This window comes from Rhinopithecus bieti, unplaced genomic scaffold (genome assembly GCF_001698545.2).
Source record: "Rhinopithecus bieti isolate Rb0 unplaced genomic scaffold, ASM169854v2 scaffold_1599, whole genome shotgun sequence".
In the NCBI taxonomy this organism is placed as follows: domain Eukaryota; kingdom Metazoa; phylum Chordata; class Mammalia; order Primates; family Cercopithecidae; genus Rhinopithecus; species Rhinopithecus bieti.
The window spans coordinates 335,985-360,712 of record NW_016804139.1 but is presented as its reverse complement, the minus strand read 5'-3'; the positions used below and the strand labels follow the sequence as shown (position 1 = coordinate 360,712).

At 44.1% G+C, this 24,728-nt stretch overlaps 1 protein-coding gene across 1 annotated transcript in view; it reads left to right on the top strand.

The window, feature by feature from the left end:
* The window catches only part of ANAPC4 (anaphase promoting complex subunit 4), a 42,272-nt gene extending 40,786 nt beyond the window's left edge, over positions 1-1,486 (top strand). Inside the window, 2 exon segments of the mRNA XM_017866702.1 lie at positions 589-712; positions 1,133-1,486. Of these exon segments, the coding sequence (XP_017722191.1) occupies positions 589-712; positions 1,133-1,360 (352 nt within the window). The 3' untranslated portion in view covers positions 1,361-1,486.
* The last annotated feature ends 23,242 nt before the right edge of the window (positions 1,487-24,728 follow it).

The following is a 24,728-nucleotide window of genomic DNA, read 5'->3' as shown; positions in this document are numbered from 1 at the left end:
GTAAGCAGATCTCTAATTTAAAAATGTATCCATTTGCTTTCCTTGAAAGGGAGTCAGAAACCTTGCTAAAATGATATTCTGCCTATTTGGAATTGCAGTATTTTCTTTTTTTTTTTTTGAAACAGAGCTTCTCTCTGTCACCCAGGTTGGAGTGCAGTGATGCAATCATAGCTCATTGCAGCCTCAAACTCATGGGCTCAAGTGACCCTCCTGCCTCAGCCTTTCATAGCTGGGACTACAGGCATGTGCCACCTTGTCTGGCTAATTTTATTTTTTACAGAAATGGAGTCTCACTCTGTTGCCCAGGCCGGCCTTGAACTCCTGGACTCAAGCAGTCCTCCCACCTTGGCATCGCAAAGTGCTGAGATTCCAGGCATGAGCCACTGTGCCCAGCCAGAATATAGAATATGGAATTTTTATAGAATATTATATCACAGCTCTTTTTCTAATACAACAGTTGCTAAAATTATATTGGAAGTAGAAGTATGAGTAGAAGTCAAAGCCATAATTGACCCTAATACCACCTGTAGTAAACGAGGGAGGAGAAGATCCCCTTTTCATTCCTGGGTGGGTTTTTTCCCTCTTTAGGCTAGATGAACAATGTAGTGCTATTCCCACCCGTACCATGCATTTCGAGAAGCATTGGAGATTACTGGAAAGTATGAAAGCACAGTATGTTGCTGGGAATGGTTTTCGAAAAGTATCCTGTGTGGTAAGTGTTTACAGATCGTTAAGCAACTAAGAAATTATAAGAAGTAACATTGCTTCTTTGGAACTTTCATCAAATACATGACATGTAAGGTCCTTTTGTGGAAATATTTTTGCTGTGATTTATAGCTTGTATTGATTATGGTCATGTGGACTTAGCTCTTCAGTTCTCTCGTTCTAATAAAGCTTACTAAGCAGTTAATAATAATTCTAGATTTTAATCTCACGAAATTGCCACTGTTGTTATGTGGAGACCTTTTTATACAAAATGAAGGCTGAGTTTATTGATTTTGTTGTAAATTGATGGGAATGTCTTTCCTATAAAACCATTCTTTGATTCAGACTTCTGATTTCTAATTCCTTATATATGATATGTTACTTAAGCTATTAATTTAAAAGTGCTTTTATGGCCTTTCTTTTTTAGTTAAGCTCAAATCTTCGTCATGTGAGAGTATTTGAAATGGACATAGATGATGAATGGGAGCTCGATGAGTCTTCAGATGAAGAGGAGGAGGCCAGTAATAAGCCTGTAAAAATAAAGGAAGAAGTGTTGTCGGAGTCAGAGACAGAGAACCAACAAGCTGGTGCTGCTGCTTTCGCTCCGGAGATAGTCATTAAAGTGGAAAAACTTGACCCTGAGCTAGACTCTTAATCTAGCTTGCCATTATTGTGTGTGTAATTATGGCCAAAAGGACATAGGAGATGGACTAAGATGTTTTGGACCACCTTTAATTTTCTTTGTGTAACAAAGAAATAAACAGTAAATTTTATTTTTTCATATTCTGCTTCATCTTCTCTTAGTGATACAGTCACTATGATAGACTTTATTTTTTCTGAGATTTCTCTTTAATGCTATGTGCAGAACTAGTGTTTAAAGAAAACAGGGCCAGGCATGGTGGCTCACACCTGTAATCTCAGCACTTTGGGAGTCTGAGGTGGGTGGCTCACTTGAAGTTAGGAGTTCAAGACCAGCCTGGCCAACATGGCAAAACCCTATCTCTACTAAAAAGACAGAAATGAGCTGCGCGTGGTGCACACACCTGTAATTCCAGCCACTTGGTAGGCTGAGGCATGAGAATCGCTTAAACCTGGGAGCCAGAGGTTGCAGTGGGCTGAGATTATGCCATTGCACTCCATCCTGCCTGGGTGACAGAGTGAGACTGTGTCTCAAAAAAGAAAGGAAGTGAACAAATTGAATGTGAAGAAAAAGTCTAATATTTTCTGTCAGAAGGGTAGGTATCAGGAATTGTTTCTGTATCAGGAAGAAATTACATTGAAATAGTCGTTTGTCACTGGAAATTTTAATGCATTTAGTATTTAAAAACTATAGACAACATTCCTATTTTTCCAACTCCCCTTCTAGTTCATTTTGGGTCTCCAGAATGATTTTAAAATTACGTTTTCAGAATAAATTATACTGATTTACAGTAATGCTAAACCAAAGGATGGATCCTGTCTTTTATGGTTTAAATAACATAAACACTGATTGACACCTACATGGTTATCTTTTCTCATTCTGTCCCTGCATTTGAACTCTGAGTTCTTTGAATCAGCAGTGCTTAGATGTGCCCTTTTCCCTTTTCAGACTCGGTCAAGGACATACAGTAGCTGTCTGTTTGGCTGACTCCTTGAGAGTGTGAGAAATAACAGGGCAACTAAATGTTATCTAGCATTAGTGCAGATAAGCTACTGTGGATTTCCTAATGCTCATTCATTCCTAAAGTACAATAGTATTCTTGTGTGACTTTCAAAGAGATTAATTTTTAATGGATGAATTCCACTATCAGTTCATTGATAGTCACTTTTTAAAGCTTAAGTATCTTTAAGCAGGAGGATATACTATAACCAGGTTAATGGGTAACTGCAGGGTTGCTGTGTCATTTGTCTATTTAATAGGTAGCTGTCTCTGAGTACTCCAGGGTACCTCTGTGAATGGAAGCCACTGTTGGTTGACGCAGTATTTAGGACTGTGATCAGGAGGCTGACTATATTGGTCTGTAGCCTTGCATATGATAGGCCTTAAACTCGATTAACAAATGTATGTAAATGTTTACTGATGGTTGAGCATTGTTCCTGGTATAGTGCAGAATGTCTTGAATTAGCTTTTGTGAGCAAGAAAGGTGAACTGTCATATGACATTACTGAAAAATTATAGGTTGTGGGTATGTAGAGCATTTTTAGAATGAATGCATTGTGCAAATTTACCATATAACATTTAAAGAGCTTTAATGGATTTTAGGAACCAATAATTATAGCCTGATCTTAGAAAGAACGACAATTTCACAATCAGCAACGAGTTATTTATTAGTTAGTAATTTGTCCTTTGTGACCCCAGCATTAGATATAAAGATTTTTTGATACATACACATTTGCTTTCTGTGGTTCCAGCGTAGACATAAAATATGGGAGAATTGGTTTTTCAGTAATGGTTTTAATATGTATAGCAAATAGGAACTAGAATTGTATTAAAGTGAAAAAGTTTAAATTGACATCTGAATCTCTTTAAGTTTTAATAAGATGCATAGAGCAGAGAATTTTATTGTATTTTTAGATATATGCTCTAGTTCTTGACACCATTAGACATTTTGCTTTTTTAAAAGAAATTTAATTTTTAATTTTTGTGGGTACATAGGTGTATATATTTATGGGGTACATGAGATATTTTGGTACAGCATACAATATAGATACTTTGCTTTTAATATTTAGAACAATTTGATCATTATACACTGACTACGTTTAGTATGTTTACCTGCAGATGCTGAATTTGAGCTTTGAATTCAGTGAGCAGCAAGTGAAGGGTGGGAATATGAGGCCCCTGGGAAGAGGAGCCTCCAGGTCCTGGCTCTTGTGGATCTTGGCACTTTGTCTCCATAAAGTGGGGTAATTGAGTGCCTCTCAGGGTTTGAGGACTAATGAGGGGTACTCATAGAACACTGTGGTTAGCGCATGTGAGATACCCAATAAAGACTAGCACTTCTATTTACAATATTCTGTTCTGTTTTTTGCTGACATAAATTGTGTTGATTTTTTTTAGAAACTTAACTAGCCTCTTTTTTGGCCAGACTTGATAGAACTATAATAGAATTCTAATTCTCTGGCTTAGTAGGGTTTTTTTTTGTTGTTGTTCTTGATTTTTTTCCAATGTAAAAATTGTACACTTAGCAAAATGCTAAAATATTCTGTCTTCTTAATTTGGAACATTTGAATGTAAATGTGAAGAAAACTATTATGGTATAGCCTTGAGTTTATGATGCCGTAACTAGGGGAATTTATATATATCTGAGTTGATCTAAATATTTTCCCATTCTTGAGGGAAGTCCAGCAAGCAGACATGCGCTAAACACTTCTTTCTAAAGGATGCTATAATTGAAATCATGGGTTGCATTTCACCAGGAGCAAATCAGTTTCTTTGACACCTCTTGAAGTTGCAATGTTGTGATTATCTACAGACTGTTTACATTTACTAGAACGTACAGTTGACTATCCAGCAGAATATTTTGAGTCCTCACTGAGCGCAAGGAGATAGTACTTAGGATTATACTAAGTCAAGGTCACAAAAACCTTATAATATGAGAGCAAATAATATATTAGCATAGAAATGATCTCTTATGGGGAATATTCAGTTCAGAAACTCGATTGTTAAATGGGCCTGGGAAATGATTTATTAATGTGGTTGATAGCCAATGTTTACTTTCCACTTCTTGTTCTGAGGAAATGAAAATTTCTAGAACAGGGTCTCTCATGAAACACACACTAGTACATTAGAAGTGCCAAGGCCAGTGATGAAAAATGTATGGATTTTACCCTAAGCCTACTCAATCAGAAGCTGAGGGTGAGGCCAAGACGACATTTTTAACCAACTCACTTGATCATTCTTACACCCACCAAGCTTGAGAAGCATTATTTTTGTATGAAAGCTGTGTTTTAGAAATTAGATGGTTATAATTTCTTAGTTGTAGGTTCATAAGCTGTTCCCTTGGATGCAATGAAAATTGATGTATTTTTTTTCTTTAAAAATGACCCTAGCTGGTGGTTAATTACACATGCAAGTTGCTCACACTTCAATAAATCTGTTTAAATGATGGTGAGTATAATTGTACCCCAACTCCCTCTCTGCACTACAGCATTGTAGCAATGGATCCCTTAGGGCCACATTTCAGCCCTAACAAGATTATGTTCAGCCAAGTGGGAGATGGTTGGGTATGTATGGGCTGTGCTGGTAATCAGCCATTCTAGTTAATAAATGTCATCTTTCCTGTGGTGTGTGCAGTCAGACTGAACTCAACTGCTCGAGGTATGAGGTGTAATGTGTAGTTACCACGGTACAGATCATAAATCTGTCCCACAACATGGCTGTAAGTGAAACTTAACGTTTACCGGCTTGTTATGTTTTAAGCAGTAAAACAAGACAAGTTTGTTGTTTGTGCTTCCTGCCATCAGATTTATGACTGAAAACTTTAGGGACTGTTTTTCTTCATTTCTGCGTTCCTGATTCCTGTTACAGAGTGAATATTACTCTTTCAAGTGATATTTCTGTCCACTGTTTGGATAGTAAAACTGAGTGGAGCCCAAACTGGAAGAGTGGCCCGCTTGCTATAAATGAGCCTCGTGATTGTCAACATTTTCATGATACTACAAAACTTTCTAACCTTGAGAATATGTTACTTGCCTTTTTCCTTTCCACCACTTACTCTGTCCTGCCAAATTGTTGCAGGAAGAGATTCAAGGATTAAAAATATTTATGGGCCTGGCATGGTAGCTCACGCCTAAATCCCAACGTTTTGGGAAGCTGAGGCCAGTGGATTGCTTGAGCTCAGGAGTTTCGGCAATATGGCAAATCCCGTGTCTATAACATACAAAAATTAGCTGGGCATGGTGGCGCATGCCTACAGTCCCAGCTACTGAGGAGGCAGAGGTGCGAGTGATTGAGCCTAGGAGGTCGAGGCTTCAGTGAGTTCTGATTGTGTCACTGCACTCCACCCTGGATGACAGAGACCTTGTCTCAAAGAAATTATATGTATGATATATATATATTTCCTTGTTCTCTTGGGATGGAAGGTTAAGATCTAGCGGCAGAGTGTGGATAGCAGAGGGGCTGAGACCATTGTTCTGGGGTCCTGCAAAGTGTAGGGCCTATTTTCTCCACTGGAGAAGGAGGAGACTAAATGGCCCAGGTGGCAGGAGGACACCCAAGCGACCAGTTCAACGGACACCTTTCAGGCTAGAGAAGTCAGGCATGTCAGATGCTGCGGAGAAACAGCGGGATGGAAAATTGCCTGTGACTTCTGAAAAGCTGCCCATCAGTTATGACCCTGGTAGAAACTTGGAGGCATGTTGAGGACAGGAGCCCTATTGAAATGGGTGTAGAATAGATGTGAGTCAGTGGAGGCCAAGTGGAGGCAACTCTAGAGGATTTTCCTGTCAGGGGCACAGAGATGGAGTGGTGGCAGGGGAGGGAAATGGCACCAGAGAATTTTTTTTTTTAAAAAAGGATGGATACTAGGCATCTTTATTCATCAATACGAGTGAGCCACCAAAGAAGGAGAAATTGAGCATTCTAGAGTAAAAGAAGATGTGTGAAAGATTCTTGAGAAGGCTAAAAGGGCTAGGGCCCAGGGATCAATGCAGGGATCGGGTGTAGGGTGGTGAAATATGACTTTCTTCCACCCTAATGGGAGTCTGGGGACAGATGCTGGCAGGTGCAGCACTGGGTGACAGGTGTAGCATTTTTCCCTCGGAGAGAGGTGTTCAGGTCTTTATGGAGAGTGATGAGAAGAGGAGAGGTAGAAAATAGGTGTCTCAAATTGGAAAGAGAATTGTGGAGTTTTAGAGGGATAGAAAGAAAGAGGCTATGACTAGAGAAGGAAAATTGGCAGTCTTAGGTGGTGAAGTCCCTGATGACAGATATAACCATGGCAGTTGGCAGCTGTTACTGGTGTGAAGGAGAAAGTCACGAGCCAAGTAGACTCAGAGCTGAGTGACCGGGATTTTGTATGGCTCATCTGCGTGGCTGTTAAAGTTGCAAAAAAGATGGAGACGATAACAGTGAGTTGGATCCTGAGGTCACCAGTGAATGAGGAGGCATCAGTGGGGGTTTGAGAGGGGAAGGAAAAACTGTGCTTCCAAGACTCTTGGTACCTTGAAAGACCCAGAGGAGGGTCAGGCACCTACCTAGTCAGTTAGTAGCAAGGCTGGGATCTAAGCCCAGGTGGACTGGACTGCCCTAGAGGAGCTCCTAGCAGACACCTGTGGTTAGAAAGGACATGGGAACAGGATAAAAAGACTAAGCCAACCTGCAAGCCTGGCCACTGCCTTTGAATCCCTGTCTGCTATAGGTTAGTGCTCCCCACACCTGGGAGGTAAGACTAAGGGCTCTAATGGTGGTGGACTTTTTTATTTTATTTTATTTTATTTAGACAGGATCTTGCTCTGTTACCCAGGCTTCAGGCTGAAGTGCAGTGGCATTAACATAGCTCACTGCAGACTTGACCTTCTGGGTTCAAGCAATCCTCCTGAGTAGCTCAGGTTAGCAGCATGTGCCACCGTGCCTCACCTTTTTTTTTTTTTTTTTAAGTGATGGGGTCTTGCCATGTCAGCCAGACTGGTTTTGAAACCCTGGGCTCAAGCAGTTGTCCCACCTCAGCCTCCCAAAGTGCTTGGACTACAGGTGTGAGCCACCACACCTGGCCTTCTTTCTTCCTTTCTTTTTTAACCCCAAGGCAGGGAGAAGTGGTCGTTTTTGATTATTTTAAATCTGGAACCAGTAGCAATCCCCAGGCGTTCTAGGAAGGGGGTGTTTATGCTTGGTATCCTGCCTCATTTTGTCTTTAGTGCATTGCTGGTCACAGACACAATTATGTGTGTGGCACAGGGAGGAGACAGCCCAAGATGACTGCGTGGAGAATGGGCCTGCGTGAGTCCCTGCTCATAGTCCAGGGCAGGAAGCTGGGTGAGGCAGAACGAACTGAACAATCAGTCTCCTGCACTTCACAGGTACAGTCCAGGGCCTTCCCAGCTCTGCGCCGATGTGGTCCATATTGCCAAACCTTTCCTGGATAGTCTGAAGATTTTCTTAAGAGAAACTGCCCAGTCCAGGCACCTCTGGCCATTTGGGGAATGAGGCAGGCAAGTCTCGGCTTGGCCTTGGTTCCCAGGCCCCTAGGAGTTGGCTCTGGGCTTCAGCTCACTACTTAGCAGGTCCAGGAGGGCCCAGACCCAGCTGGACCTGGGAGCCTCTGGAGCTGCCAAATTGTACATTAAATTCCTGTGCGCTTGGCCATACAAGTTCATGATCGAAGGGTTACTACCTGCACCTGCCTCTGCGCCTCCCCCAAATTATTCCTGTCTGCATTTGGCTTTTTCAGGTTCTCCTATGCAGAGTTGGTTGTGGAAGAGAAATAGCATGGGAGAGATTGCAAGGTGCTTTTTATACACATTCTCACAGAATTCTCTGAACAACTAAATCTGCAATAAAGGGATTGTTCATCTTATTTTACAGAAAAGTTGAGAGATTTGGTTTGACATGTCCCAAATCACACAGCTAGTAGGTGGAATGGCCCAGATGCAAAACAGGTGGTCTGACTCCAGATAAGAATAATTGCTAACATGATTATTTAGTAAGAGTCAGAAATCATGCCAAGAACATTCCATGGATAACTTATCTAAACCTCATCACAGTCCTACAAGGTAAGTGCTATTATTATTAGCATCATTTCACAGATGAAGAACTTGAGACCAAGAGACGTTACTAAGTTGTCCACAGGAATTACACGGGCAGCAGAGTGGAAGTGGGATGGGAAACCAGGCAGTCTGGCCGCAGGACTCATGCCTTCAGCCACTGCACATGTTGCCTTTCTGGGGCCTGGATCCTTTGGCCCCCAGCTGCCTTGCCCATGGCCGCACTCACTGAGCTCGGTCTTCCTGCAGTGGCACTACTTGAGTGGTTTTGTGGCACAGGCCAGCAGTGATGGCCAGGCTTGCATTCGTGATGAGCTTTGTTTTTCTCAAAGCTCCTTCATTCGTAGCCACCATCAGCTCTGCGGAAACAGGCCGTGAGGAGTCATGCTTTTTCCCTGCTGACATGGGAATGATGTCTGGTAGACCTCGGACCAGAACCTGGGCTTCTGACCCCGTAGTTTAGTGTGCCTTCCTCCAAGACAGCACTTGTGCAAAGCCAGTGTTACTTTTGCATGTTTTTGTCACCTTAAGAGAGTTTTTTTTTGACAGAGTCTCACTTTCACCCAGGCTGGAGTGCAGTGGCACAATCTCAGCTCACTACAACATCTGCCTTCTGGGTTCAAGCAATTCTCGTGCCTCAGCCTCCCAAGTAGCTAGGATTACAGGTGCACGCCACCACACCTAGCTAATTTTTGTATTTTTATTAGAGATGGGGTTTCACTGTGTTGACCAGGCTGGACACCTTAAGAGATCTCTTCTGTGTCTTCAGGTCTCGCGGAGACAGAACTGTACTCTCCCCAGAGAGGCTACCAGCTTTCTAGGCTAAAAGAAGGGAGAGTTCCCACTCCGGAGTGTGCGTGTGTGCATGTGTATGTGTGTATGTATGTCTTAGGGTCTTGCTCTGTCACCCAGGCATGATCACAGCATTTCACCTCAGCCTCCTGAGTAGCTGGGACTACATGTGTGTCACTATGCCTAATTTTTTTTTTTTAAATTGTAGAGATGGCGTCTTGCTTGTTGCCTAGGATGGTCTTGAACTCATGGACTCAAGCAGTCCTCCCACCTTGGCCTCCCAAAGTGCTGGGATTACAAGTGAGAGCCAACATACCCGGCCTCCTACTGTATTTTTGCCATGTTTTCTGTCCGCTTTCCCAATTTTTGGGGATGATTTTGCATTTTGTTGGTCTACAGACTTCTATTGGGTAAAGCTTCCAGGGGAGATGGCGTGCTTGGGAAGAGGGAGAGAAATCATCTTAAGAATGAATACATGGGTGAAACAGATGGCAAATTTGTTGTTTGCAATAGAGAAACTATTAAAAAATCATAGAATGCTAAGCCCTGAACACTTTGAGGAATACTGTATGACTCTCTGAAATACAGATCAGCAAAGCACACATTTGGTGCATTAATTGGGATCTAGGAACTACGATAATGCAGTATCAAGAAAATAAGTGTTTTTATACCAAATAGAGCATCACAAGCCAAATATCCTAGTTATCCATCCAAGATATAAAAGGGACTTGATGGGGTGAGACAGTCTTGGGATGGAACAGGAAATGTAATACTTTAGTTTCCATCTGAGAGATGGAAATTGAAGGAGCAAATTTGCAAATCAACTTAGCAATGCAGTTAAAACATGAGCCTTAGATCTTTCAAATTTCTAGTCCAGTACTTTTCACTCTAAAGTGTCCAAGTTATTGCAAGGGTCCATTTGTGTTTAATTAAATGTAATGCTAATTTACAACTAGATTTGCTCTGGACTAGGCAATTTGGCAAGTGATACAAACTACCTAGTCCATTGCACTTCCAGAAGCCGAGGGATGGCTGATGGCTTACTGCCGGAAACTGCTTGAGTAGATGACATTATGCAAATCTTTACAAAAGAAAAGGTTCATGTTCTCTGGGTTGAAACAAGACAGAAGTGTATGAAATGTGTCCATCTAAACTAGAGTAAAAATTTGTTGTCATTGCCTTCCCTGTCTGCCCCTGAGTCCAATTCAAATGCTTTTTCACAGCCTCCCTTCACTCCTCCAAGCACCTCCCCAACTTCAGCCCCTGACTAGCTGTCATCTGTGCCTCAATGGAGTTTTCACGTAACCCACGTGTTCAGAGTCCTAACCATGGTAAGGTCCTCGGCTGAATACACCCCAGGTTTACTGCTTGTTTAGCTGCCCCCACCCTACCACCCATGAGGAAGAAAGCATTATTGATCGTTTTATGCAAAGGAGGACAAAGAGGCACAGAAAAGTTAGGTAACTTGCCCAAGGTCACATAGCTAGGAGGAGTGGGGTCCAAATTCTCAGTCATGCTGTACATTTCTGACATCTACTACCTGCTCCCTTTAATTATAGGTAATGCACATTTCCCTTTTGGCAGGTGAACTCCTTAAGTTGAGGGCAGGCACCCTGAGGTGCCTGGTTATGGATCCTCACTAATATATCTGCCCTATGGGCAGCCCTGCCCCTGAAATTGATGAGGTCTGTACACCCTGCATCCTGTTTGGAGGCTCTAGTGCCCCCTGGTGCCTAAGAAGTCTACCTTTATCCCTCAGCCAGCCAATGCCACAGCCTCCCCAGCCCTTAGGGTCAGGTCAGCAGAGCTGAGCCACCCAAAGTAGAAGGGAGCTGCTCCCCACAGCTTTGACCATGTGGGATTCTGAGGGTACTTTGTGGGAGAGGTTGGTGGCAGGTTTCAAAGTGGTGGAAGTGGAGAATGCCTCAATCCAGGAAACCCAGGCGAAGCACAGGCTTCCCCGGCTGAGTCTGGGGGTTGCCGGGCATTACTCCACCAGACCCAGGGGTACAGGTCGGGGTGTGGAGCTAGGAAGGTGTACATCCCAAAGAGGGAGGCCGTCTGGGAGGCTCCCCATCAGGAGACTCTGGGATTCCAGAGGTCTTGGCTTGCAAGGTTGGAGGGTGGTTGGAACCCTCTGCAGAGGGCAGCATTTTGCTTGTTGGTGCTGTTCATTGCAGGGTCAGCTTCTTGGATGGAAGATCTGTACAGTCACGCAGGGCCCAGGCTTCGAGGGCCCATTTCTGAGGGCCTGTATTAGTCTGTACGTACCTGAGACTGGGCAATTTACAAAAGAAAGAGGTTTAATTGGACTTAGAGTTCCACATGGTTGGGGAGACCTCAAAATCATGGCAGAAGGCAGGAGGAGCGAGTCACATCTTACATGGGTGGAGGCAGGCAAAAAAAAAAAAGGAGCTTGTGCAGAGAAACTCTCGTTTTTTAAAACCATCAGATTCTTGTGAGACCCATTCACTATCATGGGAACAGCACAGGGAAGACCCGCCCCATGATTCAGTCATCTTCTACCACATCCCTCCCACAACACATGGGAATTATGGGAGCTACAAGATGAGATTTGGGTGGGGACGTAGAGCCAAACCATATCAGGGTCTATGCTTGGTTAAATGCTCTTCGGAAATAAATGAAGACCAAGTGAGAACAGGCCAGGGCTCTTTATTCAGAGCTTGCGTATAGCAAGAGACAGCCACCACCACTTGCATTTGGCAGAGACTCAAAGGCAGACAGAGGAGTGGGGAAGCTTTAGGGGGGAAGGGGAAAGGCTTCGGATGTGCCCTGATGAGAGGCTCTGTTTGCCTGGGGAAGCAGGAGGCTTCTAACTGGAAGTGAGGCATCTTATATATTGTTTCAGGGTGTGTAATTGGCTTTTTTCCAAGTTGGTCTTAAGTTGGAAGCAGGGACAAAATTTAGGGATGGCTGGGTGCAGTGGCTCATACTTGTAATCCCAATCCTTTGAGAGGCTGATGCAGGAGGATCATTTGAGGCCAGGAGTTTGTGACCAGCCTGGGCAACATAGTGAGACCGCATCTCTACAAAAAATTGAAAACATTAGCCAAGTGCGGTGGCATGTGCCAAAAGTCCCAGGTACTCGGTGATCACACCACCTGCACTCCAGCCTGGGCAACAAAGAGAGAGCTTGTCTCAAAAAAAGAAAAAAAAAGAAAAAAAAAAAGAAGAAGATATCAGTTTTTTGTTTTTTTGAGACAGTCTCGCTCTGTCGCCCAGGCTTGAGTGCAGTGGCGGGATCTCGATTCATTGCAACCTCCGCCTCCCGGGTTCAAGCGATTCTCCTGCCTCAGCCTCCCAAGTAGCTGGGATTACAGCTGCCTGCCACCATGCCCGGCTAACTTTTGTATTTTTAGTAGAGATGGGGTTTCGCCATGTTGGCCAGGCTGGCCTTGAAATCCTGACCTCAGGTATTCCGCCCACCTTGGCCTCCCAAAGTGCTGTGATTACAGATGTAAGCCACCACGCCTGGCAAAGCTGTCAGTTATTAAAGTCAGGGACATTATGGGATGATCATTACAGAAGTTGTTTAGCTTCCTAGGTTGTTACTAGAGATAACAGTCTGACTTCCTAAAGAATGACGTATAGCAGGCTGGCTTCCTGGGCTGATTACTATAGATAAAGCATTGGTTTCCTGGGCAAGTTGTGAATCAAAGCTCTGTTTTTACATAAGATCTGACCATTGGCCATTTGTATACTCAGTGTATACTCAGTATCACTCTGCTATCACCGTCTTGAAATTCTAAACAGGGGGCCCTGTATTTTCATTTTAAGCTGGGCCCTGCGAATGACAGCCGTTCCTGGGCTGACCTTGACACTGATAAACAAGGAAACTTCCCTGACACTGTGGCTTTGGGCAGACACCTGATCTGCCTGCAGTTCTCAAGCTTTTACTTAGAATGGGAGATTATTTGTCACCAAGTACTGAGGGCCTCCTAGCTGCACCCTGATGCCCCTCCAGGGCAGGCAGGGGCTGTGTTTTCTCCACCAGGGCCTTCTGGGCAGTGTGGGCACTCAGTGCAGGTTGAAGCCAACGTCTCTCTTGGGCCACGTTGCACTAATTCAGATCCCATTCATTTTACATAGGGAAACTTTGATCTATTTTTGAAAAAATAAAAAAAGATTTGCTAATCAAATGTCCTGTGTGAAAAGTTTGCAGGGACGAGCAATATTTAATGTCAAGAGCAAAACTTTCCAGGACCTGCAGAGCACCATGTGACACAAGCCTCTTAAGTATAAAAATCTAATTTCAGTGCATTCTTTGCTGTTTAAAGTGGCTCTTCCAGCCCTCGACTTGGAGACTTAACCTGGTCAAGGCACCCTGAAATACTCAAAAGCAGGACAACCAAATCCTTTTATGGTGATTTGCTCATTGTGGGTCCCTGCAAAAAGCAGCAGAGCTTTTGCATCCCTCAGACTGAAGTGCTTCTGTTTTTCTCGTTGCTTCCCTAGGCTTCCCAGGTCGATCTAGCACATGTGGGTGCCCAGCCTTCCCTGCAGCACTTGCTCCCTTCCTTCCCTCCTCTGGGCCAGTCCCTTGGCCAGTGCATGCCACCTCCCTGCTCTAAGGCTATTGCTCTACCCCACACCCCAGCCCCAACCAAAAGCTCTGGAGACAGAGCAGGTTCTGAGGCCACTTAGCCGCTGTGAGACCTTAACCAGGCTACTTAATGTCTCCGAGTCTGGTTTTCCTCATCTGTGAGATGGTGACGGTGATCCTCCCCTGAGTAGCATCCAGGTGAGAGCTAAATGAGATGATAATGGGATAATGTTTGTGTAACGTGCTGGCCCAGATTCACATTCAGGAACTCAGCTGATGCGCTCACTCGCTCACCTTGTTAGCTCTCCATAGGCATCCTCACATCCCATTGCTTTGGTTCAATTTTTCTTTCTGGTCAAAGCAAGTTTCCCTGTTGAACTATCATCTCTGACATCAGCTCTGGCTTTGAATCTCCTCCAAACTCTCAGAGAATGAACAGTTTTCTCCACGGAGTGTATGCGAGAGAATATTCCCCAGGGGCCATTGGCAGCTGCCAAGGATGTCTTTCCGCAACTTTGGGAAAAACAGTAATATGGGCTGGAGTACGTGTGTGACTCCCAAGGTGGCTGTTTGCAAGGGGAAGGGCTCACTGGCAGGCACAGTTCTGAAGGAGTGTTTTGGACAAAGTCCCTTTGCTGTCTAGTGGCAGCTCTAAGGCAGAGTGTTGGGACATGGCCATGGGCACAATAGATGGTGCCAAGCACTAACCAGCAGCCATGTGCACTACACCTCTCTCTGCCCCCCCATGTCTTTCCTGCCAGGAAGCCCCATGCTGCCATCAGTTTGAAGACCCTTGCACCTGGCTGGCACCCATATGGGTGAGGCATGGGACAATGCGGTCACGCCACTTTTGCAAACACTTGGTGTTCACCTTGGTTCATAGTAGCCAGAGAAAAACAATAAGTGCTCACTAAATGCCTTTGCCTGGCATAAGCCACTGCATCCAGCCCTGGAATGTAATTTTTTAAATAGTAGCTGTATTTAACAACTGAGTTGCAAAATATCTGAAAATTTAAAAAGTGACTCTAGGAGGCCGGGCGCGGTGGCTCAAGCCTGTCATCCCAGCACTTTGGGAGGCCGAGGCAGGTGGATCATATGAGGTCAGAAGTTCGAGATCAGCCTGGCCAACATGGTGAAACCCCATCTCAACTAAAAATACAAAAATTAGCTGGGCATGGTGGTGGGTGCCTGTAATCCCAGCTACTCGGAGGCTGAGGCAGGAGAATCACTTGAACTCAGGAGGCAGAGGTTGCAGTGAGTAGAGATTGTGCCATTGTACTCCAGCCTGCGCAGCAAGAGCAAAAGTCAATATCAAAAAAAAAAAAAAAAAAAGTGACTCCAGGAGCCAGAACAGGACAGCTTCACTCTCCTACTGGAACTTAAACCCTTCCGTACTGGAGATTTTTTATTTTTATTTTTTTCTTCTTTGTTTTCTCTGCTCTTTTCTTTGGAATTTGTGTGAACTGATTGTCTTTATAAATAATCTTTTCTCTCCTATTTTTGCTCTATTTGCCTTTTCATTCTATTTTCTGAAAGATTTCCTCAACTTTTGTCTTCTAACCTTTTAATTTTCATTTTTTCTAGCATATTTTAGTTTTCTAGCTTTTCCTTGTTCCTTGATTACCATTACTATTTTCCTCTTCCTTCTTGTAGATCTTTTTCTTGTTTCAAGGATACAATATCTTGTCTCATATTCCTAAAAATATGGGGGATTGGCTTGTGTGTGTGTGTGCTGTGTTTAGTTTTTATTTTCATTCATCGTCAGGCCCCTCCAAGTTGTTTTGCTTTTCATATAAGACATTTACTTCAGATATCTGGTGATATTTGCTCATTTTTAAGAGGCAAGTACAACAAATCTGACTGGGATATTCTTTGCATGTGAAGAGGCTTGTTGTCTTTGGGCCTCACTGTAGTATAATCTGGCTGGACCATTATGTTGGGAAAGTCCTTTATCAGTTAGCTATTGCTGTGTAACAAACAGCTCCAAGCCTTAGTGGGTCCAAACAACAACTGCTTATTATTTCTCAAGTCTGTAGGTTGGTTGGGTGGCTTGTGATCTGGCCCATGCATGTCTAATTTCAGCTGTGCTCATTCATGTGTTGGCCATCAGGTGCTGGCTAGCTGGAGCCTGGGTGTTCTAGGATGGCTTTGCCTAGGACATCTTGGCTTTGTTCTATTTGGCCTTGTGGATTTATGTACTTTAAAAAATATCCTTGTACCCTCATTTTAGTGAGATTTTACATGAGGTAGAGGTAAATACGTATGCCTAATCTATCATTACAATTAACTAGAAGTCTTACAATTACTTCGTTTCTTTTCTTATCACAACAAGCAGGGAGGAACTGGCTGGTTGAAGAAATTAAAAGGAGAACTGTGTGGTTGGAGGCAGAAGTGTGGGAGGAGAGTGGCGTGTGATGAGGTAGGCAAGGGCTAGATCATGCAGCACTTTTCAGCCAGGTTGAGGATTTTGTATTTTCCTTTTTTTTTTCCTTTTTTTTTTTTTTTTTTGAGACAGAGTCTTGCTCTGTCACCTAAGCTGGAGTGCAGTGGCATGATCTCGGCTCACCGCAACCTCCGCCTCCTGGGCTCAAGCTATTTTCCTGCCTCAGCCTCCCAAGTAGCTGGGATTACAGGCACACGCCACCGTGCCCGGCTAATTTTTGTATTTTTAGTAGAGGTGGGGTTTCGCTATTTTGACCAGGCTGGTCTTAAACTCCCGACCTCAGGTGATCCGCCCGCCTTGGCCTCCCAAAGTGCTGGGATTACCTGTGTGAGCTACCGCACCGGGACTGTATTTTCCTTTAAGGGCATTAGAAAGCTATTGAAGCAGTTTATGAGGAGCAGAGAGATGATCAGATCAGCATTCTCTAGAGACCTCTGGGCCTGCTGTGAAAACTAAATTGGGAGAGTCATGAGTGGATATGGAGACACCTGTTAGATGCTGTTATAGGAGTCTAGCCAACAGATGGTGGCTTGGACTCAGGTGAAAGAGGGAGCAGAATTGAACAGGTGATTGGGTAAGGAGGTTGGAGGAGAGAGATTTTTTTTTAAAAATTTTTTATTATACTTTAAGTTCTAGGGTACATGTGCACAACGTGCAGGTTTGTTACATATGTATACATGTGCCATGTTGGTGTGCTGCACCCATTAACTCGTCATTTACATTAGGTATATCTCCTAATGCTATCCCTCCTCCCTCCCCCCAATTTCTATGGCTCCCAGGTTGGAAGAGGTTGGCAGGATAGTGGACAGAGATTTGTTTTGTTTAGTAGTGGGGATGGGGACAGAAAAATATCCAGCTTGAATGTGGACACATTGAATTGGAGGTGCCTTTGACATATCCAAGGGTAGGCATCTGCTCTCTGGGGCACTCAGAAGACGGATCTAAATTGGAATCTAAATTTGGAAATCAGCCGGAGTGTGATGAAGTCTCCTGACAAGACAGCAGAGAGTAGGAAGAGAACATAGGGTCTTTGTAGACCTGACCATAGACACCCTAGATGCAGGACCCTGGAAAAGGAATGAGCCCTGGAGAGAAAACCCAGAAGGGGCAGCTGGGGAAGGAGGAGGAAGCCTGGAGCATGGGTGTCAGAGAAGCCGGACATAGGGTTTTCAAGGAGACCCTGAGAGGCCCAGCAAGATGGGAGAGAAAACTCCCCAGTGAGTAATCCCATCAGGCAGGTTATGGCTCATCATTTAAACCCAAGTCTCTGCCTCTAGCCATGACATGACTGTCAAGCTCGCCCTCCCAAGTCGCAGTATTTCTATGCCGGCGTGCGCCTTGCTTTCATGTGCCTCAGGCTCTTCTGGGTCATTAGACTTACTAGCACCAACCGCGTGCAGACACTGCAGCCTTCCTTATGCCATCACTGTGCTGCTGCTGACACTATTTCTGGACTGTGTCTCCGGTGACAGTTGCAGGGCCAGGCGCTTTGCGAACACCATCTTGATGCCTTGCTACAATACTACAATCACCATTTCACAGCTGAGTAAACTGAGGCTGAGTGGAAAACTGACTTGCCTGACGTCGCACGACTGGTGAGAGGTTCTGCAGGATCATATCCCCAGATATCCGAACAACCTGAGTGTCCTTTGTAATACCACATTGTCATTAGTGATGACAATGGAGTCTCACTCCAGCAGAGTATCTCAGTATCGCTTCTTTGAATCACAGTGCCTGATATTTTCTGTCCAGCTTTTAGAGGAAATGTCTCATGCTTTGCATTCTCGGGCCTGCTGGAACTCTGCAGGGGTTTGTCACGAGGCTAAACAGTCACGGATCTTTGAGTTTGAGGCTGAGCTAAAGAGAACCTTCGATTCTCCCTTTCCTTCCACTTCCTTTCCCAGCTAGTCACAAGATTCTCATTGTCCATTCCCCTCCCACCCCCCAAAAAATTGAATAAAAACAGTAGACCTCAGGGCCGGGTGCAGTGGCTCATGCCTGTAATCCCAGCACTTTGGGAGGCCAAAGTGAGTGGGTCACCTGAGGCCAGGAGTTAAAGACCAGCCTGACCAACATGCTGAAACCCCATCTCTACTAAAAATACAAAAATTAGCTGGGTGTGGTGGCAGGTGTCTGTAGTCCCAGCTACTTGGGAGGATGAGACACAAGAATCACTTGAACCCGGGAGGCAGAGGTTGCAGTGAGCCCAGATCGTGCCACTGCACTCCAGCCCGGGGGACAGAGCAAGACTGTGTCTCAAAACAAACACACACACACACACACACACACAGTAGGCCTCAGGCTTGCTTTTGAAATCCCACTGCCTGTGAGGCTGTGGTGCCAGGGCTGCTGCAGACCCTGACAGCCCAGATGTGAGGCCTGGCCTCTCTCCTACTTCCTGTGAGATCTTGGGCACATCGCAAAGCCTCTGCTGCTCCAACTGTGAACGGGGAAGACCAATGGACAGAATCTCATGGGTTTTTGGAGAATTACATGACATAGTGGATGTAAAAGCTTTACATAATAGATGTGAAGCTTTTAGAAGACTCCTTGCATTCACAGAGAGGGCGCTTGGCAGTGTCAACAGCCCCTGCTCCCACTTTGGGCAGGAGAACGGGCTGAGAACCCTGGCTCTAGACTGCCGTGGGTTGACTCTCCTCTATCACACAATGCCTGGGGCCTAGAGCAAGTTACTTGATTTTTCCATGCCTCAGTTTCCCCGTATGTTCACTAAGGATTATAATGCTACCTGCTGCAGAAGTTTGTTGTGAATATTGAATGAGTTAAGAGATGTGATGTGCTTGTAACAGTGATGGCATTTGCAAGACACCCCTGCGTTCGCCGTTGCTTCTATGACAATGACATGGTTATTCTGTGCACAGGGCTTTCCTGTAGGTAGCACTCCTCTGAGTGCTGTAGAGAATTAGTGGTCCTTACCCTCCCTCTCCCAGAAACTGAGCAGCTAAGATCAGATCAAGATAGAAAACCTGTGATAGAGATGAAATGAAGGCACATGGCTAAGTCTTTTTTTAATTACTTCTGTGAGGGCATAAGTACATTTAGCCGGGAGCTGTGTGATTTTTATACACCTCCAAGCTAGAATTGGGTCTTCTTCCTTTCATAATTAACATTTAATTTTTTTCCTAATTTTCAAAGTGATAAGTATTTGTGGTAGAAAATGTGAAAAATACAGAAAAGCGAAGAACAAAATCTCTCACAATCCCATTAGTTCGAGAGAACACATTTGGCTGTGTATCCGTCCAGTTTTTGTTACGTACTTATAAATATTTTAGCAACATTGAGATTATACAATACATATTGTTTTGTAAGTTGCTCTTCTACTTAACAGTACACTGAAGGCTGGGCATGGTGGCTCATGCCTGTAATCCCAGCACTTTGGGAGGCCGAGGTGGGAGGATCACTTGAGGTCAGGAATTTGAGACCTGCCTGGCCAAAATGGTGAAACCCCATCTCTACTAAAAATACAAAAATGTGGCAGGTGCCTGTAGTCCCAGCTACTCAGAAGGCAGAGACTGGAGAATCACTTGAACCCAGGAGATGGAGGTTGCAGTGAGCCAGGATAGCACTACTGCACTCCAGCCTGGGCGACAGAGCGAGATGCCGTCGCAAAAAAAACAAAAACAAAAACCATGAAACAAGACAAGCAAACAAACAAAAACCCAGTATATGGTGATGTGATTTTCAGGGGACTCTTAGATATCTTTGTATCTCTTGCTGATTTTTGGAGCAAAGTTTTGCCCTCTTGTTCAAGGTTTCTCAATCTTCAGTTACTATTATAATGTTTTTACTGTTAAGCTTCTTTTTCAAATAAAAGTGATCTCATTTTAGCTTCAGGAGGAACCTGTGAAGGATTGTTACTTGGGTATATTGTGTGCTGGTGGGGATTGGACTCCTAGCGTTCCCTTCAATCAAATAGTGAACATTGTACCCTTGAACTTTGCAAACTTCACTCCCTCCCACTCCTCTCTTTGGAGACCCCAGTGTCTATTATTTCCACCCTTGTGTCCATGCATACTGTTTAGGTCCCACTTGTAAGTGAGAACATTTGGTATTAATTTTGTTTCTGAGTTATTTCACTTAGGATAATGGCCTCCAGCTCCAACCAAGTTGCTGCAAAAGACATGATTTCATTTTTTATGGCTGTATAGTATTTGTGTGTATGTGTGCGTGTGTGTGTGTGTGTGTGTGACATTTTCTTTGTCCAGTCAATCACTGATGGACATGTAGGTTGGTTCAATGATTTTGCTATTGTGAATAGTGTATAAACACGCAAGTGCAGGTATCTTTTTGGTATAATGATTTCTTTTCCTTTCGGTGGATACTCAGTGGTGGCATTGCTGGGTTGTTCTATTGTTAGTTCCTTGAGGAATCTCCATACTGTCAAACTTAAGTTATTTATGGCCTCCTTTACAGGAAACAGTTCACAGACCCCCAAGAATCTTCCATCAGTGAACATTTGGAACATCCTCAGGCCCCAGTTTGAGAAACAGTGCATTGGATAGGTTGCTAGATGGATACCAAATGAATAAATATGGGCAGCAGGCACCTGCTTTGGCAGAGACTTCTTGGGGTCTATGAAAGTCTTCCTTTCTGTTGGATGAGGCTCATAACAGTGATTCATATCTGCAGGTGCAGGCATGGTCTGGACCAACAGCCAGCCACATGCTGTTCCTGCCATTTGCCATCTGCACTGTGTTTTGACTCCTATTTCAACTCCTATTTGCAGTACCATAGCTGTTTCCAGCTATCAATGACTCTAGTCATCAGCCAGGCTACTCAGCCAACCTGAAAATATGCCACATTGTCCACGCATTTCCAATCCACCATGATTTTAAAAATCCTCATCCTGTATTTCTATTAAAATTATAGCGTTTTAAAATATTTTTTATCAAAGGATTACATACATTAAGAAAAGGAAGCAAATTGTCACAATATTGTTTGATAAATGATCATAAAGTGAAAACACCCAGGTGATCAACCCCCAGGTCAAGACACAGAATATTATCAGGATCCCAGAAGCCCGCTTTATGCCCCCCACTCAAAAGATAACTGCTATGCTGACCATATCTTACTTTCGTCTGCCTTTGAACTTCCTATAAGTAGACTTATCCACACTGTACATGTATTTTTGTGTTTGTGTGTTTACTTTCTTTCTCAACATTGTCTTTGTAAGATCCATCTGTGTTGTGTGTGACAACCATCCATTTATTCGAATTGCCTTACCGTATTCCATTGCCTGAATATGCCACAATTTTATCTATTCTGTTGATGGGTACTGGGTTGTTTTCGTTATTAGGTTATTAGGAATAAACTGCTATGACATTCTTGTACCTTTATTTTGGTTCATATGTCTAAGTATTTCTGTTGAGAATATACCTAGGAGTGGGTCATAAGGTGTATGACAACAGTTTTTTTCAAAACTGTTGCGCCATTTACACTCCTACCAGCAGTGTCTGAGTGTTTCAGTTGCACCATCTATTTGCCAAGACTTGGTGTTACCTGTTTCATTGTAGCCATTCTATTTGGTGTGCAGTGGGTTCACATTGTGGTTTTACTTGCATTTGCATATGACTTATGAAGTTGAGCACGCTTTCATATGTTTATTGGCCATTTGTAAATCCTTTTTTCTTTTCTTTTCTTTTTTTTTTTTTTTTTGAGACGGAGTCACGCTCTGTGGCCCAGGCTGGAGTGCAGTGGCCGGATCTCAGCTCACTGCAATCTCCGCCTCGTGGTTTCACGCCATTCTCCTGCCTCAGCCTCCCGAGCAGCTGGGACTACAGGCGCCCGCCACCTCGCCCGGCTAGTTTTTTGTATTTTTTAGTAGAGACAGGGTTTCACCATGTTAGCCAGGATGGTCTCGATCTCCTGACCTCGTGATCCACCCGCCTCGGCCTCCCAAAGTGCTGGGATTACAGGCTTGTAAATCCTTTTTTCAAAGAGCCTAATTAAGGGTCTTGCCTGGGGAAGTAAGAAGAGGATGAGAGAGACGAAGGTAAAGCAGGGAGAACTTTGGGATTCACCATTTTACTGAAAACTTTTGGTACCTGCAAGTAATGATTCTGGAGTCACTGTGATGTGATTCTGGGATGTCCATAGCTGAAAAATCCCCTTGTATGACAAGATGCCTGCAGGGAGGCTCTCTATTACTTGGGTATGCTAGAACACGTAAGGAATACATTAGGGAGTGTGTCCCAGCCCGGCTCACAGAAAGGCTATTGCTTTTCCTAGGCCATTTGAGTTCCTAGCTACCACCACCAGTTTTAGTAGACCTTAACCTTGCAATCAAGTTGTAGATTATAGCATTATTGAACCTATATGAATCAGCCCCTCAGGGCCAAGGTCACATATTTGGTTAGAGGCAAGTCTCATTTAAGTACATTTTCTCCCCGTGTGATGTTTATGAAAATGATGAAATTCAGTACCTCTTTTCTACTTCTCTGTATTTCAGATCAACCACATAATTTTCCCCTTTTGAAGACTGCTGCAGTGTAAATGGAAAAGCTCATGATTTGGGCTCAGACTATACCAGTTTAACTCCCAGTGCTAAATTTAACTAGTTGTGTGATTTTGGGTAAGTCACTTTACCTTTTTGAGACTTAATCTGCTTGCCTATAAAATGGGTACATCTACCTTACAAGGCTAAGATTCAGATAATTGATGCAAAAGCAAACTGTAAACCTTAGGTTCCTGGACAAATCAATATTATTATTTATATTAGTTTGGGACCTACAGAAGATCTTGGAAAATTGTAGGGCTGGGAGCCAGAGGCCATGAAAGATAGGGAAGGAGGTGAAAGTGGGAAAAATTACACCCTGGAAACCCAGTGACCAAGTCTCAACTCCTGGCTGGCTTGCATCAAAAGCTGGAGCCTGAGCGTCTGTTGGTGACGGAGCCAACGCAGAAATTTCTCTGACCACTAGAGGGAGCCATACATTAGGTTGGGCATCAGATGGGCCTCTATTATATTTAGCAAAGATCCTCATGGTGCCTGCCGCTTTGATTTCACATCTGTAGGTCTGAAAAAAGCACTAAGCTTGACACTATGTCTCTTGATTTTAAAAAATTATCTTCTTCCTCAACGTAACCACCACTACCATCATCATCCTAGTCTTTGCCTTATCTCTTTGCCTTCTTTTAGGAGTGTAACAATTGCCTTTAAAATCACAATTTACAATGAGAAATGTAATGTTCTAGCAATCCAGAGCCTGTGTCTACCCACCAGGATCTCTTTTCTCTGTAGTGCGATTACATGAAATGCCAACTTTTAAATCACAAGTTGGCTGACCCGCCCACGTCCACCAGAGGACAGGCCTGCCTTGAAGGGGAGCCATGTGGCCAGGGCTGTGCAAAGCCCTTCCATTGTTGCGTTTGATTTCTTCAGAAGGGGAACACCAAGGCCATGTGAGGGTCAAGCCTGAGAAAGAATGCTTATTTTTGGAGTTTCTGATAAGGCCAAAAACAGACAGAAAAAAAGAAAAAACTGAACATTCAGCACATTCATTTTACTGATACTAATGCTGCTAACTTCTCTGGGAAAATTCAACTTAGATTACTCCGCAGTGATAAGAAAGCAGTGTCCCCACACATTTTCTCAATTCCTGGAGGAGGGCAAGGCAGAGGATGTTGCCTGTTTCTCCTAGAGGAAAGGGCTCAATCCTAGAGTCGTCAGCCTGAAACCTCCCCTCCAGTGGGTTTCACTCCCACCTCTGCCTGACACGCAGCTGGAGCCCTGCTAGGAAGTTGGTGGAGTCCTGGTGCCTGCTCCACTCCCTGGACTTCCTGGCCCTCTGCCTGGGCTCCCACAAGCCATGAGGAAGTATTTGGGGGTCAGGAGCAGCTCAAAAGCATCCTGGAAAGTTTAGAAAATTTCACTTTTCAGGCCTGGTGTGGTGGCTCACGCCTGTAATCCCAGCACATTGGGAGGCGGGCGGATCACCTGAGGTCAGGAGTTCAAGACCAGCCAGACCAACATGGTGAAACACCAATTCTACTAAAAATACAAAAATTAGCTGGGCGTGGTGGTGGGTGCCTGTAATCCCAGCTACTCAGAGGTTGGGGCAGGAGAATCACTTGAATCCAGGAGGCGGAGGTTGCAGTGAACCAAGATCATGCCACTGCACTCCAGCCTGGGTGATAGAGTCAGTGAGACTTTGCCTCAAAAAAAAAAAAAAAAAAAAAAAAAAAAGAAGAAAAAGAAAATTTCACTTTCTTTCATATATTCAGGCATTTACTTTAAAGATAATTAGCATTATCATTTCTGTCACTTTAAGGGTAATATTAAGAGAAATAAAACTCAGGAGATTTGGCTGATTTCTGCTGATTCTTTTATTCAGCCAATATTCCCGGGGCATATGCCATGAACCAGGCTCTGTGCCAGCTCCCGCAGATGCAAGATGAAGACTTTGCCCTTGCCCTTGAGCGGCTGGAGAGGACACAGATGGACAAGCACCTAGATGAGATGAGAGGTGTAGGGGTTGGGCTTCGCTCGGCCTGTGGGAGCCTGGCAAGGCTTCACCAGGAGGT